The sequence below is a fragment of the Anolis carolinensis genome, chromosome 2, assembly GCF_035594765.1.
Source record: "Anolis carolinensis isolate JA03-04 chromosome 2, rAnoCar3.1.pri, whole genome shotgun sequence".
NCBI classification, from domain to species: Eukaryota; Metazoa; Chordata; class Lepidosauria; order Squamata; family Dactyloidae; genus Anolis; species Anolis carolinensis.
In genome coordinates this window covers 31,909,444-31,927,807 of record NC_085842.1, presented here as the reverse complement: position 1 = coordinate 31,927,807, position 18,364 = coordinate 31,909,444, and the positions used below count along the sequence as shown (strand labels likewise).

The window sequence follows — 18,364 nt, the reverse complement described above, 5'->3', positions numbered from 1 at the left end:
AAATGACCAGCCATTGCCAGAAGGCATAGGGAGTTCCATCTATGCTGACAATCGTGCCATCATGGCCCAAGCAAGGAACTTTGAAATGGTTGAATAGATGTTCTCCGAAGCTTTAGGTACTCTTACTGCCTATTACAGGGAAAACCAGCTGATTCCTAATCCATCTAAAAACACAGACGTGTGCTTTCCACCTTAAGAACAGACAAGCATCTCAAGCTCTGACGATTACCTGGGAAGGAATCCCATTGGAGCATTGCAGCACACCAAAATACCTGGGAGTTATCCTGGACCATGCCCTGACGTACAAGAAGCACTGCTTAACTATCAAGCAAAAAGTGGGTGCTAGAAATAACATCGTACGAAAGCTGACTGGCACAACCTGGGGATCACAACCAGACACAGTGGAGACATCTGCCCTTGCGCTTTGCTACTCTGCTGCTGAGTATGCATACCCAGTGTGGAATACATCTCACCATGTTAAAACAGTGGTTGAGGCTCTTAATGAGACATGCCGCATTATCACAGGATGTCTACGCCCTACACCGCTGGAAAAATTATACTGTTTAGCCAGTATTGCACCACTTGACATCCGCTGGAGTGACATCTCCAGCCTATCCCGTTTGGGTATCAGCCAGCACGTCAATGCCTTAAACCAAGGAAGTTTTCTAAGATCTACAGAGATTCTCACAGGAACACCATAGCAAGCGAGAGTCCAAAAGTGGCAGGCTAAAACCCGGAATCTCAATCAGTAGCTGACGCCAAATGAGAGACTCCCTCCTAGGCACACAGAAGACTGGGAGACTTGGAAGGCACTGAACAGATTGCGCTCTGGCACCATGAGATGCAGAGCCAACTTTAAGAAATGGGGCTACAAAGTGGAGTCCACGGCATGCGAGTGTGTAGAAGAGCAAACCACAGAATACCTATTACAATGTAGTCTGAGCCCTGCCACATGCACAATGCAGGACCTTCTTACAGCAACACCAAAGGCACTCCAAGTGGCCAGCTACTGGTCAAAGGACATTTAGTATAATGCCAAGTTTTTTAAAACATTGTTTCTGTTTTCAAATACATTACAACTTGTACCCTCAGTTCGCTTCTGACACGATAAATAAATAAATATGGCACCAGTGACCAGCGGAAAACAAACCTCAACAGGATTTGACCACGATCTCCCTCCTATTTTAAACTTAACACTTTGTGGAGGAGGAGAAGCCGGGAATGGGAAGGTATAAAGAAAAATACCAACAGCAACTCTTTCCTTAAAGTTAGTTGCCTAAATTAAAACAGGCTATGTCTAGAAGCCAGTTATTGACCAAAAGCAGCATGATACATGGAGAATGACAGCCTCAGCATTACACATTCAACACATTTTACTGACAGCAGTGGAAACAGAGTTGCACTTTCGACACCATGATTTATGCACAGCCCCGATTTGCTTTGTGCAATGTTGCTATTCTGGATGGGGGTGACATAGTGCCGCTGTAATGGATCTCCGCATGGGGGTATTTATGCTATGCTGACGGGATGTTGGATTGAAGCCTATATGCTCAGGCTGAGTCCATTCCATTATAAGCAAAATCATAACATGGAAAAATCCTGAGCTGACAAAACAAACTGACTGTTTCATTAAGTGCTGGGAGGTAGAATTACATTTGAAATTCTCCCCTACAGTAAAATTTGCAAATAAATTCATGAAAAATCAGACAATGTGATTTTCTGAATGTGTTTTCTCATGTTGTCTCTCATAGTTGAGGTCTACCTATGATGTCAATTACAGGCCTCTCTCATCTTTTTAAGTGGGAGAACTTGTACAATTGGTATCTGACTAAATACTCCCCCCCCCCTGTATATGAAAAGCACTCTTTCCACTCAACAGAGTGCTATGGAGAAAATATTAGAATATTATTCTTAGGGGGGGTTTTTTAATGAAGGCGCATTAAAGCAAACATAACATAAAATAAAATGCATTGGTGAGCCCATTTAAATACTGTTGGTCCAACACAACACACCTATATATGGTTATTTAAAAGGCTCATTATGTTTAATAGGGCTTATTCCTGTAAATATATCTTACTTAAGGAATAGCTGCCTTAGGAGTAGTGGCAAAGTATTCGTGTTGATGTGATAGGCAGGAGAAGCAAACTCATATATCCAGTGAAATGATAATCAATAGCATAATCATTCCCAAGTAAAAATCCAGGAAACCACAACTTGGCCGCCCTAATGACTTTGGGATGAAAAGTGCTTAGAGTAACATAAAAATGAAACGGGAATGGAAACATGTCACACTGAAGCAGCAGCGGTGTGGCTTTGTAAGGAAAATCCCACAGTATCACAGTTCCATTTATATGACTGAATGCAATTATGACCTCCTTCATACCAAGCCCAAAGTAAGGATAATACAGAAATGTTTTAGATTGCAGAGAGGACAAAATGAACCTTATGCTCACAGGAGGGCAATCTATGGACAAAACGTGCCCCTTGGCTACTTGGTGGGGCCACGTTTCAGGAGATGTGCAGGAAGCGGATAACTGGAAACAGTGATCTTTATTGATAAAAGGGGAATGTTGCACAGTTAGAACCTCTCTCCTCAAATCCTCATTCAGACCGTTCTCTACTGTTAATAAATAAATGTAAAAACCAAAGTAACAATGGCAGATCTGTTTAAATACAGAGCTAGTAAAATAATTAAGAGAAAGCATGGTGTGCTGTTTTGAGTAATGGATTAGGGTTCTGGCCATGGAAATCCACTGGTTGATGTCGGGAAAGTCACACACTCTCGGCCTCAAAGGAAAGCAATGGCAACCCTCTTTTCAACAAATCCCTTCAAGAAAGCAGAAGGATAGATCTGTCATAAAATTGGATCTGGCTTGAAGTCGCACAACAGGAATACAATCCTAAAGTCAAGGACTACTAAATCCTTCTGCTTTTTGGCCCTCCTTTTTCATCAGTCGCTTTCCTTCTCAGCTGAACCACAAAACTAGAAAAGGAGTTAGCTGGAACCAAGAGAACACAGGAAACTGAGTAACAGATAAAGAAAAGGTTCAGATCCTCACTCCTACATTCATTTCTTAAAAGGAAAAACAGTTCCTGCATGAGACAGAGGCCCATAAGCAAACACTAGGAAGAATTTCCTGGCAATAACCGCTCTTTAGCAGTGGAATATACTGCTTGGGAGTTTGGTGCAACCTCCTTCTCTGGTGGTTTTTTTAAACAGAGACTAGATGGCCATCAGTCAGGAATGATTTGATTGTGAATGGGGTTAGACTAGATGCTTCAAGGTCTGGTGCTATGAGAATTAATTTGGTCACTAAACAGAGCTTTTCATACACAATGAAATATGATACACAATGAGAAGTATAAGAACAAACAAAAAATAAGCAAAAAGACATTGGAAACAGTTTGCATCTTTAACTGTTCAAATGCATCAATGAACAGTACAAACCCTTTACATTTGCTGGGGATAGGGACAAAGGACCCCCGCAAAAGTGAAAACTCCACAAATAAAAACACTGCTAAGGGATTTTTTTTGCCTAAGATAACATATCTCCAGGAATCTCTAGGTCTTTCAACAATATTCTATGGTCAGCTTATGTTGGATGTTAACCACAGAATTACACCGGAACAGCTAGATTCCTAGTGAGACATTCTCTCTAGGAATCTTTATGTCTTCCAGCGTATCTCTAAGGCCAACTTTTGGCAGAAGTTGACCACAGACTTGCACTGGAGGACCTAGACATTCTTAGAATTATCATCAAATCCACAAATAATCAAATCTGCAAAGTCAAACCTACAAATATGGAAAGTGACTAAAATAATCAAAGGTCTGGAAACCAAACCCTATGAGCTGGGTATGTTTAGCTTGGGGAAAAGAAGACCGAGAGGGGACATGAGAGCCATGTTTAAATATTTGAAAGAACATCATAAGGAAGAGGGAGCAGGCTTGTTTTCTGCTAACTTGACTAGGACTTGGAGCAATGGATTCAAATTGCAGGAAAGGAGATTCCACCTGAACATTAGAAAGAACTTCCTGACTGTAAGAACTGTTCAGCAGTGGAACTCTCTGCCTTGGAGTGTGGTGGAAGGTTCTTCCTTGGAGGCTTTTAAACAGAGGCTGGATGGCCATCTGCTGCGGTGCTTTGATTGTGCTTTTCCTGCATGGCAAAATGGGATTGGACTGGATGGCCTACGTGGTCTCTTCCAAGTTTTATTATTTCAATTGTACAGCATTGTTAGGCAATACAAAGTATCTTATTGTCTTTAATGAAAGACAGTCACTTCCTCACTCCATGGTCTATTGAGGCTCAAATGCCTCACTGTAAGACTGGGTCACTTTGCCTTAAATGTATAGAGAGCATTAGGGCAGTATCAATTCTTAAGAGAGCTGGAGAGGCCATTGTTTTATTTTTTTGTGGCCAAGTGCTGCTTTCCAAATAGACTGCTAGTTATAACTCTCCATTTGAGCAAGAAGCTGAGTAGAAGCTGGTGGTTTGTAGCAGTCAACATGGTATCTCAAGGAAACATCATGGACTCTCCTGGTTGTTTTGGAGGGTGAGAGGATTGTATATGAAATTTGCTGCCTGAGGTGGAGTTTTTTTTTCCTAATGTAAGTACCAGCCCTGACTGCCACTACTACAAATGGCCTTTTGAAGGGTTTAAGCAGTGAACTAGAATGCAAGCCATGGCAGCTAGTGACCACCAGCTCCATTTTCAGAAATAACTAGATGCTTGGGGCTCATAGCAAGGATGAAAGCTGCCCATATTATACCCACACTTTAAGCTTTTCTGCAGAATCTGGTTAAGAGGAAAAGGCTGACTCAAACAGGATATCAATTTGACCCAGTACAGTGGTAGTGCTTACAAACCCAAAGCACTATCTCAGAACACATGTGGAAGGATTTGGAACAACAGTGCAGCTTTATTACTCTTAAAAGATTACCTTTTTACAGGTCCCTGGTAATGTATTAAGTGTATTTTTTTTAAAAAAAAGGTTTCACTTTTACATCAAACACTGCATTCCTCTGGAAAACAATGATGGAAAGGGAACTAATGTAGGTATGCTATAAAAAAAACAAAAGAAAAAAATCTAATTGTACACTGCTGGAAGCCATTTCCGCAACTTTAAAGTTGTGGGGCGACACACATGATGTGGTGAGAACGTGTTCTACCTATGCAATTAAGAAAGGCAGCAACAAAAGCAATTATGTATATATATGTCATAACAATAACAGAGAAGAGCTGGGAGGATGGTTTCCACAATGACCGCAGAGAAACAGTGCCTTTCTCATTTATTTCATCCGTTTCCTGGGAGAGACGTCTCCGTTGCTGGTGGCCGGCTGCTGGGAAGCAAACGCGAGGCTGGAAGGGGAGGGGCATGGCATTTCTTGGCCATTTGAGGAAGTGCCCCCTCCTGTGTGCATTATGCTCGGGCCGGGGAAATCGTAATACTGTGAAGGGTAAGGGGGACTGTAGGACGTTCGGCCCCGTATGTCTTTCATGACCTCCAATATGCCCTGTAAGACGCTAGTCTGGCTGCTCAGCTGCTCCTTCAGAGTCTGATCACTGGATTCCAGAGCACTGACCAGTCTCCCAATGTCCTCAGCGCTCTGCTCCATCTCATCTTTGCGGGCTGCAAGGTCCTCTTTGTAAGCACGCTCAAAGGAAGCTACCTCTTTGTGCGTGAGGTCGGAGAGTGTCCGGACAAGTTCGCTAGTGGCCTGGGAGGTGACCTCCATGAGTTCTTTCAAAGTGTCGCCCCGCCTCTTTCTCTGCCGGCAACGGAGATTCCGCATTCGCTCAGCGGCCGTCAACGGTCGAGGGCGCAGATTTGGCGCTGGAGGAACAAACAGCAGAAGAGTAAGTTGAATTACCAGTGCATAATGACAGAGGAGACAGACTGAGGTGGCTTGAATCCTATTGTTAGTCCCAACTGCAATAGATTCAGTGAAGCAATGTATGGCATTCTATTAGTGACATATGCAAGAATCCCTACGTTCACCAATTAAAAGCTAAAAACATAACAACATATAACAGTCCAATTAAAAACAATTAAAAACCAGCAAAATATAAAATCTGTGTTAAAACTATAGCAAACAAAACTAAACAAACCAGCAACCAGGACTAGAGATGGCTGGGCATGGACTTGTGCAAAAAGCAAATTGTAGGGCCAGGGCAAGAGGTAAAGTGCTGAGTACAACCAACAGGTACCCAACAGCCATTCCGTTGCTGTTGGAGAGCAAACAACATCTGGTTTCATCCCTCTAGTCAGACACAGACTGATGATGAATATCTAGGTCTATTTCAATCTGGTTTTGGGCCTGGCTACAAGATAGAGACAACTTTGGTTGCCTTGGTGAATAACCTACAAGGGGGAGGTTGACCCTGTTGTTCCTACTGGACCGGTCAGTGGCTTTCAATAACATTAATCATGGTATCCTTCTGGGTTGTCTTGCTGGAACGGGACTTGGAGGCACTGTTTTTACAGTGGTTTTGTTCCTTCCTGGTGGGGGAGGCAGGCAAACCTTGAAGGTGGTTCTGGGGACTCCTGTTTGAAACCCTAGCCATTGGCTTAGGGATTCCCCCAAGGCTCTGTTTTGTCCATGCTATTTAACATATACATGAAACGGCTAGGAAATGTTGTGGAATTGTGGAGTTGTGGAATCCAGTGTTGTGGAATGTGGAACAACCTATATGCAGATTGACATCCAACTCTACTACTCCTTTCCACCCCAAGCCAGAGGCTATCATGGACCTAAAACAGTATCTGTCATCTGTAATTGACTCAATGAGGGCAAACAAATTTAAACTTAATCCAAAAGGTGAAAGGCAGATCAAGAAACAGATTCATCCTGCTTCCATTCCAATGGAAGTCCTGTCAAACTATTGAAATTTCCTGGACACTGTACGACTTTTAAAGAGCTCAAATTTCCTAAAGGCATCAGATCCCATCAGATCTTGGGAGACCACCAACACACACAAGGTGCTAATAGGCTATGTTTCAATGAAAGAACTGGCAAAACCACTTTTGAGGCTTCCTTGCATGGGAAAACTCTATGAAATTCATGGGGTCACCGTAAGTCAATGGGCACTGGAAAGAATATATATAAGCCTTCACCTTCCATCCAAATAAGCTACATACTTGATAGTTTCCCTTTGTTCCTACTACAAACTGTAGTAATTACTCACCTGCCACTGACAAGAACACATCAATTTGTCTCACGTTGCATAGAGAAAAGTAACTAGATGTTGTCCATTAATAACTGAAATACAAAATCCCTTAAATAAGCTACAAAGCCAAACAAAACTCACCAGTAACAGAGTCATTGGGTGGCAAAGGATCTATGGGAGTGCCTGGGCCAACACTCCCATCCATGGATAGATCAGAGTTTGCTGCTGGAGAAGCAACTTGGTTGTCCATATTAGCTTCGCTCTGGTGTGATCCAGCAGATTCAGGCAACAGTAGACAGTCCCCATCGGGCTCTTCAAAGGTCCCTTTGTCAGTTTTCCCGACTGACAGAGGTGGTTCATAGGCTGCATCCTGCGTTTCCCGGTGCTCCCGTCGCCGGCGATCAACAGGCGGCCTGGGGTTGCTCCCTGAAAGCCGTGGAACAACTAGATTTTGCTTAATGCAAAGAAAGCGGTTAAGTTCTTCAAAATACGGCCAGACGCGGCGCCCATGTCCAGCATTGCTGTTCCCGTCCACTATCTCTTTGAAGCCTCGCCGAAGCACCTTGGCACGCTCCCGGCACTGCTCCCAGTCCCTGTTGTAACCCCGGGCTCGCATTTCATCCGCTATCCACTGGAACTGTGCCACCGTGCGGTAGTTTGATGCCAGGGCTCCCTGAACAGCGTCATCGCCCCATACCTGGATGAAGGCCCGGGTTTCCTCATCGGTCCAAACAGGCTGGCGCCTGGATTTGGTGGCAGAGGAAGAACCCTGCGAAGAAGCCGTCATTGTGCCATGATTCGGCATCGGCACGGTCTCTGGAAGGGTATCAGACAACATGGTGTGCTCCAGGGATGACACGGTGAGATTGGCAGCAGGATATTTTTAAAATGGTAGCAGGAAACGTTTGGGTGGAGTAAAAGGAGCACTATTAAGGGAAGGGGTATAACAAAGAAGCTCCTAATGATAAGAGTGCAGATAAAGAGAGAGAGATGGAATGCTCTGTATAATGCACTCTATGATCATGCTGGCAATTCCCCTGCTGCAACATGTGTATCTCACACAAACGTTACGAGAGACACGCATCTCGCATCTTTGCTCCCGCAAGTTGGCCTGCAAAGAAAACACGTGTAACCTCAAGAAAATGACACGGCAGTCTGCATTCCGACATGCGAAAAAAAGATACGTGACAACAGTGTGATACACATGTCCAGCGTAACGTGTGTAGTGGGCTAAACAGTCAATCCCTCCTAAACTTCCACTGATTCTAATCCCTTGAACAAACAACAATAATACTGTATTTCTTTGATTCTAAGATGCACATTCTCCCCATATAAACATCCCTAAAATAGAGTGTGACTTAAAATTGAGGGTACATGTATATAATGGGATTTTTTTTCTGTTGGTGGTACTAGAATTAATATGTGTCTTACAATCAATGGCATCCTACAATCGAAGAAATATGGTAGTAATTTTAAAAGACAAACACTCTTTCCATAATACATTCCAATCACATAATTGTTTCAAGACCAGATTTCCATACACTTGGTTTTTAACCTTGCCTGATCAACATGCAAAGGAACAACGCCTCACCTGTATAACTGCCATCTGTGGAAATATAGGCCGCTTAGGGAGAAAAGAAAAACAGACAAAATTAGAAGTGAAAATTTCAGATGCCTGAAGTTATAGATGGGAAAATATGACTGAGCATCAGTAAAAAAGGACAATCAGTGACTCAGTTTACTGAATACCTATGGAACTATGAGGGCTGGAAAAGTGATTGAATGATGAGTCAATATAGACAACAGCACAGATTCTCTTTGGAATCCAAGTTTTAAGTCAAACATTCACTGTATAAAGTAATTCAGGCTCTGCATATTTTTAGAAACCAATTGAAATAGGAGGTTTAGTTAAACTTTGTTACTAGGATGTTTCTTGAATAATTCGTATTTGAAATTCAGTGCCACAAAAAGAGACTTTCTGTACAGATTGTCTGGGCAGGCAAGCACTGAAATATCCCTCAATCCAAACAATAACCAAGCATAGACCTGCCCAGCTGTAAGCCAATTAAAACACCATCTTCTTAAAATGAGGTAGATGGAAGCTGAAACCCTGATGTAGAATCACCAGCTCTTTAGCAATCAAGATTAAGGATTGTCTATTTTCCTGCCCCCATTGCTGGAAGTCATCCATATGCCATAAATCACCAACACAAATATGTTCAGACACAATCCACACACTTCTGACAGATGGTCATCCAGCCTCTACTTAAAAACCTCCAGATGAAAAGACTCTACCACACTCACAGGCAGAATATCCCACTGCTACACAGCACTTCCATCAATTAGTTCTTCCTAATGTTTAGGTAAAATATCTTTTCCTGCAGAAATCCATTGCTCTGCATCCTAGTCCCCAGAGCAGCAGAAAACAAGCTTTCCCCCTCCTCAATATGACATCCTTTCAAATATTTAAACATGGCTATCATGTCCCCTCTCAACTTCTATTCTCCAAGCTAAACATGCTCAGTTCCCTAAATCATTCTTCATAGGGCTTGGTTTCAAAACCTCTGATTATTTTGGTCATCCTTCTCTAGACGTGGGGTTCATAATTGGATACAGTGTTATTCCAGGTGAAGTCTGACCAAAACAGAAGAGAGTGCAAATATGACTTCCCTTGATCTTGACACTATATTACTATTGCTGCAGCCTAGAATTGCATTGGCTTTTTTAGCTGCTGCATCACACTGTTGTCTCATGTTTAGCTTATGGTCTACTAATATTATTAGATCCCTTTCACATGGACTGTTTTCAAGCCAGGTGTCACCTATCCTGAAATTCATTTTGTTTGGGTTAAGATCTCCAATCTATCAAGGTCATTCTGGGTTGCAGGGAGTGATAGATAAGGAAGACCAATTTCCCCAAAGTTCACCTAATGGATCAATGACTTGGTGCATAATTTTACCCATAGAATTTAGAGCTCAAAGGGGATTGACTTGGTTAGCTTGGTCTTTGACTGGGAACTGCCTAAACCTAAGTCAGTTTTAGATCCACCAGACACCCATTCAGCATCACAAAAGAACCAGATCCACAGAGAACTAGCTTTGAATCTTGGTTATGCAGAAGTATTCTTCCCATCTTCTGCTCAGGCTATAGAATGGCAGAACCAAGATAAGTGGTGTTCTGAGACAAGGGGAATTTTGGCTCATATGCAAAGTCCATGTTTGTTTGGTGAAGGAATGAAAGACAGAAAGGGGTCAGAAATCCAATAGATTCTTTTCATAAAGATGACAGATTATGTCCAGCTAGTGAGCAGGTAGAACATGAGACTCCAGGGAACAAGTTACTTAGCCAGGTACTGAAATGCTATTTGATCAGCTTCATGCCCGACTTTCTCACTGCTTCAACTTCATAACTGAAGGTGGAGTACACAAAGCCGTCTGACGTACCATTATTATGATGCAACTGCTGTGCTCTTGGCTAGAATGTCAACAATGCTATTGGCACCCAACAGTATTTCCAGCTATTCAACAATTAGCTGGATTCAAATGCTGTCACATGCATGAACTTGAAGCACCCTGGAAGGGTTGCCAAAGGCCCAGAAATTTGGGCTTTTGCAAAAGCAATTTCAGGTCTATGAATATTTTAAAACATGAAAGAGTGCCATGCTTCAGATTAAAACTCCCAGTGTCAATGTCAATAATTTAGGTTAAATCTCTAGAAATCTAACCACTTGCTCCAGCTTCACATAACCAACCTCTGAAAATCACAATAGTTCAGATGCACTCTATGGATACATCTACACTGCAGAAATAATACAGCTGAACACCACTTTAACTATCATAACTCAAGGCAATGGAATCACAGGAGCTATAGTTTTTGAAGGTTTTTAGTCTTCTTTCCCAAAGAGTTATGATGCCTCACCAAACTACAAATCCCACAATTCCATAGCATTGAGTCATGATAGTTAGCATCAAGCTGCATTAATTCTACAGTGTAGCTGCACAGAGAATCTTAGGAACTTTAGAGCTATGTGAATATGCTATCAATTTAGAGATCTGATACAATCTTGCATTACATCTAGTCTCTACAGTACTTACTTTCAGAGTGCTTTGGGATATATATTAGCCTCCCTGTCCAAGACACACGACGGGCAAGGATCTTTTAGCACTAAGAAGAGCAGGCTTTGCTTTTATAAAAGGGTAATCTGGACAGATAGTACCTGGCTTTTCATAGAGGTGCATCCTCTTCTATCTCTTTCTTTTGTCTTTTCAAATACTATAGTACTAAACCAAAAATAGTACTATAGTACTAAACAAGAAATACTAGAAGCCATTCTGTATAGTACTCCTTTAAGAATTCTCTTGCAGACTGAAGTTTCAAAATTGGCTCACAGAGAGAAATAATCATGGCACTGAACTACTTCAAACCTACAGTCAGCTCTCCACATTCATTGGGATTAGGGGCACAGGACCCCCATGAAAGTAGAAAAAGTGTGACTAAAAGAAACCTAGATATTTATAGAGAGCACATTTTAATCAAATCCACAAACAACCAAACCCACAAATCTGGAGGCCTGAGAGTACTGCAATCAGGAGCAACACTTACAACAAGCTAGCAAGCAATAGTGATAAAACAAGAACAAAACATGGACAATCATGCCCCATATCATGAAGCTGGAGCATATCCACATTCATGTTGTCTACAATGTCTACATACTCGCTGGAAATTGCAGATCTGAATCCCACAGATCTGGAGGATCCATTGCATCTAGCAGAAATGTACTTTCTACCAGCTAAGAAGTAAACCTTCTGAAACTTCACAACAACAGTAAAAAGATCCTTACCCAGGGAGGCCACATCTTCACCATTCTCCTCCATGATGTCACTTGAGGATCCTCTTTGCTTTCCCCACTTCTCTTTTAGGTTCGTTGCCAAGTCCTCAAGAAATGTCAGACCCTGAAAGAGACATTAGAAAAAGCCTGATAAATCTCTCTACATCAATATATCAGAAAAGATGAGCCATTTACACTTCCATCCCAGCTCTTCCCTAATGATCTCATGGTAACATACGTATGACTTCCTTTTTTATCATCACAACAAGACCCTTTAAGTTAGGTTGTGGATGGGGACCCAACCTAAGGGCTACTCAATCAGTACCTCTCTCTTTCACAACCAAGTGGGGACTACAGCTTGGGGCTGCCAGGTTTCAGTCCAACATGTCAACCCTGGGTAGACAAAATATGGCCTTCTATCAGCTGCAGATCTAATCTGTCTCAGAAATTAGTCCAACTTTGAAGAATGGAAGAACTTTATTGAAAATGCTGTACATGTTCTATGCACTATTGTTGCCAGTTCTGAGGCTTGCTATAAGTATACACTTTATATAGGCTTAGCATTCCAACATTTCATGGGTTGGTAATTGGCTAATAAATCTAAAAATCACACCACCTGCCCGAACACCAGTTCACTTGAGACACGAGCTTAGTTATGAGCTCTACATCCCCCCCACTCCCCTCCCTTATCTTCTAGGTGTTAGGTGCTAACTGTTCCTGACTCCCACTAACTGTAACATTCAGTTGACTACTCTATTTCCCATCAACTAGCTCAATATGAAGTATATTCAATATGTAGGCACAGGTTATAGTAATACATCTTGAGCGGAAGATAACATTATCAAGGAATACACTAGTCTCAGATCACACACTTTGTACTATGGCAGATCCTAGGCAGAAAATCATCACAACTTCCAGTTGTTGTTGTGCTCTGGCCATCCCTGCTCTAATCACAACACCACACATGCTTACAGTTTAGTTCACCAAGTTTAGATGGAGTTTAGGATCTCAATCCCTGTGGCAAGAAATATCAATACAGGAAGTACAATATCACTTAGGAAAGGAAGGCTACTTGGGAAAAATGATTATAGTAGTAATATTTATTTCCCACCTGTCCTTATAGATTGAGGTGAGGAGCAATACATTACAAATCAACCTATATCATCAGTTAGAAATGCATAAATGAGTTTAAAACATATAAATCTGTAAGAAGACATGACAGCCCCATCAAAGACAGGGTTGACAACAGAAAATTAGGCAAAATGCTTTCCTCTGTCATATTTGCAAGATGGGTGTTGGCTCTGAAAGCTTTCACCACAAACAAATCAGCCTCCAGTGATTGTTAACTGGGACTTGTCCAAGTACAGATTGTTTTTACTGCTTGCAACACAATAGAAGCAATGTCAAAACCTTAGAACTAATTTCTTAGAAGTACGCAAGGAGCTCTAAAATGTAGATGCCTTATAATGCACATATTACAAAAAATTCATGTAACAATAAGACAATAGCAGCCTGCTATCATAATCCCAGATTACTTTAGTTTATTTGTAGCCTTCCCATTCTGATATGGCAAGCTTTCATATCATATTTGTTTATTACAATATAATCCTTCCCACTTGAGCTACCAGCTATATTTTAAAACAATCTCAGTAATCATGAAATAAGACTTCTCTCATTACTCTGTACAATATTAGTACATTTCTCTCTTTCCATATAACATCAATGTCATATGTCACAAGTTAACAGGCATAGTTCTATAATTACTTGATTTATATGTCTGCTTTTAACTCAAAGAGAATGAACTAAAATTCTGGAGACCAAGGTTCAAATCCTCACTTGGCCATGGAAAACCACTGGATGACCTTGAGCAAATCACACTCTCGCAGCTTCAGAGGAAAGTAAAGTCAATCCCCTCTGAACAAATCTTGCCAAGAAAACCAGGTGATAGGTTTGCCTTAGGGTTTCTATAAACTGGAATTGACTTGAAATAGGTGGAAATAATGTAACCCAACATTTTAACTATTCTTCTGCAGAATTCACTTGAAAGAAATACAATCTGATCCACATGAAGATTATACACATTTACAAGATTTTCCTTCCCTGTTAGAAACCATTCCAAATTCCACTTTATTTTTCCAGTTTCAGCTACAGTCAATTATATTGTTAACTGTCTATGTACAACAAAAATGAGTCCCCAGTGGCACAATGGATTAAACCCTTGTGCCAGTAGGACCAAAGGTCAGCAGTTCAAATCCGGGAAGTGGGGCAAGCTCCTGTCTGTCAGCTCCAGCTTCTCATGCAGGGACATGAGAGAAGCCTCCCACAGGATGGTAAAACATACAGGACTTCCCGGGCAACGTCCTTGCAAACAGCCAGTTCTTTCACACCAAAAGCAACTTGCAGTTTATCAAGTCGCTCCTGACATGAAAAAAAAAGTACAACAAAGCTTTGGAACAGTCTGAACTCAAGCACAAAGGTAAAGTTTTGCTCTTAGTTGATCCAGTATTTAAATCTTATCTCACATTTACAACTTTTTAGAACAGGAAGATGTAAAGAACATATTCCTTCACCATCATTTGACAATGATTCCCATTCTTGCTGTAACCAGCCACAATTGCCACTTTTCACCCTGCCTTGAACTCTCAAAGACAAACTTAAACCGAATCAACTATTAGTCACTTCAGCTTCCCAATGAATTTTTCTGTATCCCTTCGAGTAGCAAGCTGACCTATGGTGACCTGAAGAGCTCTCTCAAGGAAGGAATATACAGAGGCGGTTTGCAATTGCCTTCCTACTCAAAGTGATGACCCCTGGACCAATGTCTGCCTGTGTCACTGACATTATTTATTTATTTATTTATTTACTATACTTTTACCCTGCCCTTCTCACCCCAGAGGGGACTCAGGGCAGCTTACTAACATGGCAATAATTCAATGCCGTTTAAAACAATTACAAAGAATTACAAAAAAGGTCATTTAAAATACACATTACATTACAATAAAACACAAGTAAAACCATCAACATCACATGATCCAAGATAAAGATCTGGGCCATTCCATTGGTCAAATTCCGAGTATTTCATTGGCTTCCAGGATAGAAAGAAATCACTGTAGACAATGGGCACAAATGTGGTACTGGTCCCTGGCACACTGTAAAAAAATATAATTGCCAGTTGCCTTAAGAAACTGGCCTATAGTACCTGGTTTCCATGGCTGTCTCCCATCCAGTTACTAATGCGATCTGTCCCTTTTTAGCTTCTGAGATCAGACAGGATCTGGTGCCTTCAGGATATGCAGTGACCCAGGCAATCTACAATTTCACAAGAAGAAAAAACAAGACTGACCTACTTTCAACTAGTTTACTTACTCACAAAGGCAAATATTTTGTGATTGAGCTTTGCTAATACAAAAACTGTCTCGATCTGCACTTTCTTCCCATCCATTTCCTTCTACGATTCTTACAATCCCTGCTCAAACCAGATGTCTTTCTCTCAATTTGTCACACCCACAGAATAATTTAGCAAAACACTTCAACCTTCCAATGACGAAAGCAATGAATGTGCAAAGTCCTTCAGAGATTGACAGGACTCCTTATTTCACAAGTGCGTGGTATGATTTGTATGGCAGGCCTGCCTCTAACAAGCTGAGCCCTGGTTCCAGATTCTGGAAGCATGCTTTGCTACCTTAGTAATCTTTCTTCTTTCTTTCCTGACTTTCTTCCTTCTATAGTGTTTTGATTTTGCTTTTCCTGCATGGCAGGAGGCTGGACTGGATGGTTCTTGTGATCTCTTCCAACTCCATGATTCTATAATTCTTCCCCTTCTTCACTCTTTGGTCTGTTTAGTGGATTGTCTAAGCCACAACCAGGGGAAAAGATGATGTCAGGCCATGCGATTGCTGTGAAGGCTGTTATGACTCATCCTCTCCCTTCCTCGGGCAAAGGGAGGAAGAGAAGACATACCTCCAAAAGCTAGAAGCAGTTGTCAAGGTGCAAATGAAGACATACACAGACTTCCCCCACCTTTCGACACCTTACTATCTGACACTTCATTCTTACAGCATTTTAAAATTAAAGACAAGTTCCATTAATTTGACAAGAGATGCACTCTTTAGTCAGTTCTTCCTGCCTATGAAGCTCTATTGTGAGCACATGTGTCATCTCAAGGCTTGCCTACTGAAAGAGTACACCTCCATAATAACTTTTGAAAGCATGCAAAAGTTATTTTCGTTTTATCATGCATTCAAAATCATATTATTTATGTTTTTCAGCAGCCAAAGGGCATTTGCAAGCCACAATAAACTGGTTTACCCTTTTTGACAACTCCATTTTCTGATAGCACTCTGGTCCCTAGCCAATCAGATAAGTGGATGCTTCCTATATACAGCAGACTCTCAAATCACCACTCAAGCAACCAGGGAAAGAATTGAAGAAATGCTACTTTAAATACAAATTACAGTACTATATTATAATAATAAACTTTTATTTATATCCCGCCCTAACTCCCCATGAGGACTCAGGGTGGTTTCCAACAAATAAGGCAAACATTGGGTTGCTGTGAGTTTTCCAGGCTGTGTGGCCATGTTCCTCAAAAAACAGAGTAATTCCAGACAGGAAACAATTAGGGCCAGTATACACCTCCCAAGAACAGATTCCCCCAGGCAGGAAGCTGCAAGGTCATTCAATGCTAATCAAGGTGAGCAATTGCAACATTCCCACTTGCCTCAGGCAAACAAGAGCTCTTTCTCCCACCCTGAACATTCCACAGATATATAAACCGCACTTGTCTAGTTTCCAACAGACCTCACAACCTCTGAGGATGTCTGCCATAGATGTGAGCAAAACGTCAGGAAAGAATGCTTCCGGAACATGGCCATACAGCCCAGAAAACTCACAGCAACCCAGTGATTCAGGCCATGAAAGCCTTCGACAGCACAAGGCAAACATTCAATGCCAGTATCAAAGATAATAACCTTGAAATTTTAAACAGAAGAAGCAAAATTAAATTACGACACTAAGCACTGTATGACAAGAAGTTAAAATTAAACTTTTTCAATATTAATATAAAGTTTATGGTATAGTATTATTTAGAAAAGAACTTTCCAAACATTTCATGTCGGTGACACTTTTTAGACAGGTGTGATTTCATGATACAGTAATTCAGTTTGACTAGCTAACTGGAGATTAAACCAAACCCTTATGAGAGATACGAACACATATACAGTAGTCTCTCATTTATCCAACATAAACGGGCCGGCAAAACATTGGATAAGCGAATATGTTGGATAATAAGGAGGGATTAAGGAAAAGCCTATTGCACATCAAATTAGGTTATGATTTTACAAATTAAGCACCAAAACATCATGTTATACAACAAATTTGACAGAAAAAGTAGTTCAACACACAGTAATGCTACGTAGTAATTACTGTATTTACGAATTTAGCACCAAAATATCACGATGTATTGAAAACACTGACTACAAAAATGCATTGGATAATCCAGAACGTTGGATAAGCGAGTGTTGGATAAGTGAGACTCTACTGTATGAAGTGTCATAACAAAATGTATGAGGACACAACAAGCTAGAAACTACATTTATCCAGCACAGGCATGTGCAAACTTGGGCCCTCCAGGTGTTTTGGACTTCAACTCCCACAATTCCTAACAGCCGGTAGGCTGTTAGGAATTGTGGGAGTTGAAGTCCAAAACACCTGGAGGGCCCTAGTTTGCATATGCCTGATCCAGCATCAATCAATTCCCAGGGGTGCCGGTTAAGAGAGAGTCTACTGTACATATTTATCCAAGCACAAATATGCTCTGATATTTTTCCTCCACAAAAAGGAAAAGTCATAAAGGCAAATCCGCAGCAAATGACTCCCTCTTCTGCACCCTTTTTCCTTACTTCAACTCAATTCAGTTTGACCCCACTTTAACTGGTATGGCCCCATGCTATGGGACACGGGATGTGTAGTTTGGTGAGGCCCCAGCCCTCCTTGGCAGACCTTGTCGAACTCCCACTCCTCCTGCTGCCAGCCCCACCCACCCCTTCCCTCTCTGCCCCGTTATTTAACTGTCAACACACACCAACTTGCCCTCCTGGCTCTTCTTGGCCTGATCCAGGCCTAAGGCCTATAGAGGCTCGGGGCAGATACAGCCCTGCCTTCCAAAAGCTTCTCTCTCTTTATGGGCAGAAAGGAAATAAGACAGCCGAGCTTCTGCTTCTGTCGGCGGCCAAGGCGATTCCTGTAACAAACCCCAATATGGTGGCCGAGCAGCTGCTGAGACCGGAAGCCGTCGCTGATTCAGGCTGGCGGAACAAAGCAAGAGGGAGAGCGAGAGGGAGGAAGAAATAGGAAGGGGCCACTTCC

The 18,364-nt window shown here is 41.7% G+C and overlaps 1 protein-coding gene across 6 annotated transcripts; it reads right to left on the bottom strand.

Annotated features, from left to right (window-relative positions):
• Positions 1–2,531: 2,531 nt before the first annotated feature.
• On the bottom strand, positions 2,532–18,308 carry LOC103277999 (uncharacterized). Of its 6 annotated transcripts, XM_062973720.1 has the most exons (7): positions 18,081–18,308; positions 16,799–16,968; positions 15,198–15,307; positions 12,011–12,122; positions 8,762–8,794; positions 7,312–7,986; positions 2,532–5,836 (listed from the first exon to the last, which is right to left on the bottom strand). In XM_062973720.1, the coding sequence occupies exons 3-7, from the start codon at positions 15,219–15,221 to the stop codon at positions 5,292–5,294; spliced, it is 1,389 nt and encodes a 462-aa protein (XP_062829790.1). In that variant the 5' UTR covers positions 15,222–15,307; positions 16,799–16,968; positions 18,081–18,308; the 3' UTR covers positions 2,532–5,291. The 6 variants fall into 6 exon arrangements, with proteins under 6 accessions (XP_062829790.1, XP_062829789.1, XP_062829791.1 ...); XM_062973719.1 differs by lacking the exon at positions 16,799–16,968; XM_062973721.1 differs by lacking the exons at positions 15,198–15,307; positions 16,799–16,968.
• Positions 18,309–18,364: the final 56 nt, after the last annotated feature.

Bases quoted from the DNA above. Each gene is read 5' to 3' on its own strand.
- LOC103277999 (XM_062973720.1), bottom strand. From the start codon at position 15,221: ATGGGAGACAGCCATGGAAACCAG. The intron at 8,795-12,010 runs GTAAGGATCTTT...TTTCTCCCTAAG, and splicing joins TGAAGATGTGGCCTCCCTGG to CGGCCTATATTTCCACAGAT. The intron at 5,837-7,311 runs GTGAGTTTTGTT...TTGTTCCTCCAG, and splicing joins ACCCAATGACTCTGTTACTG to CGCCAAATCTGCGCCCTCGA.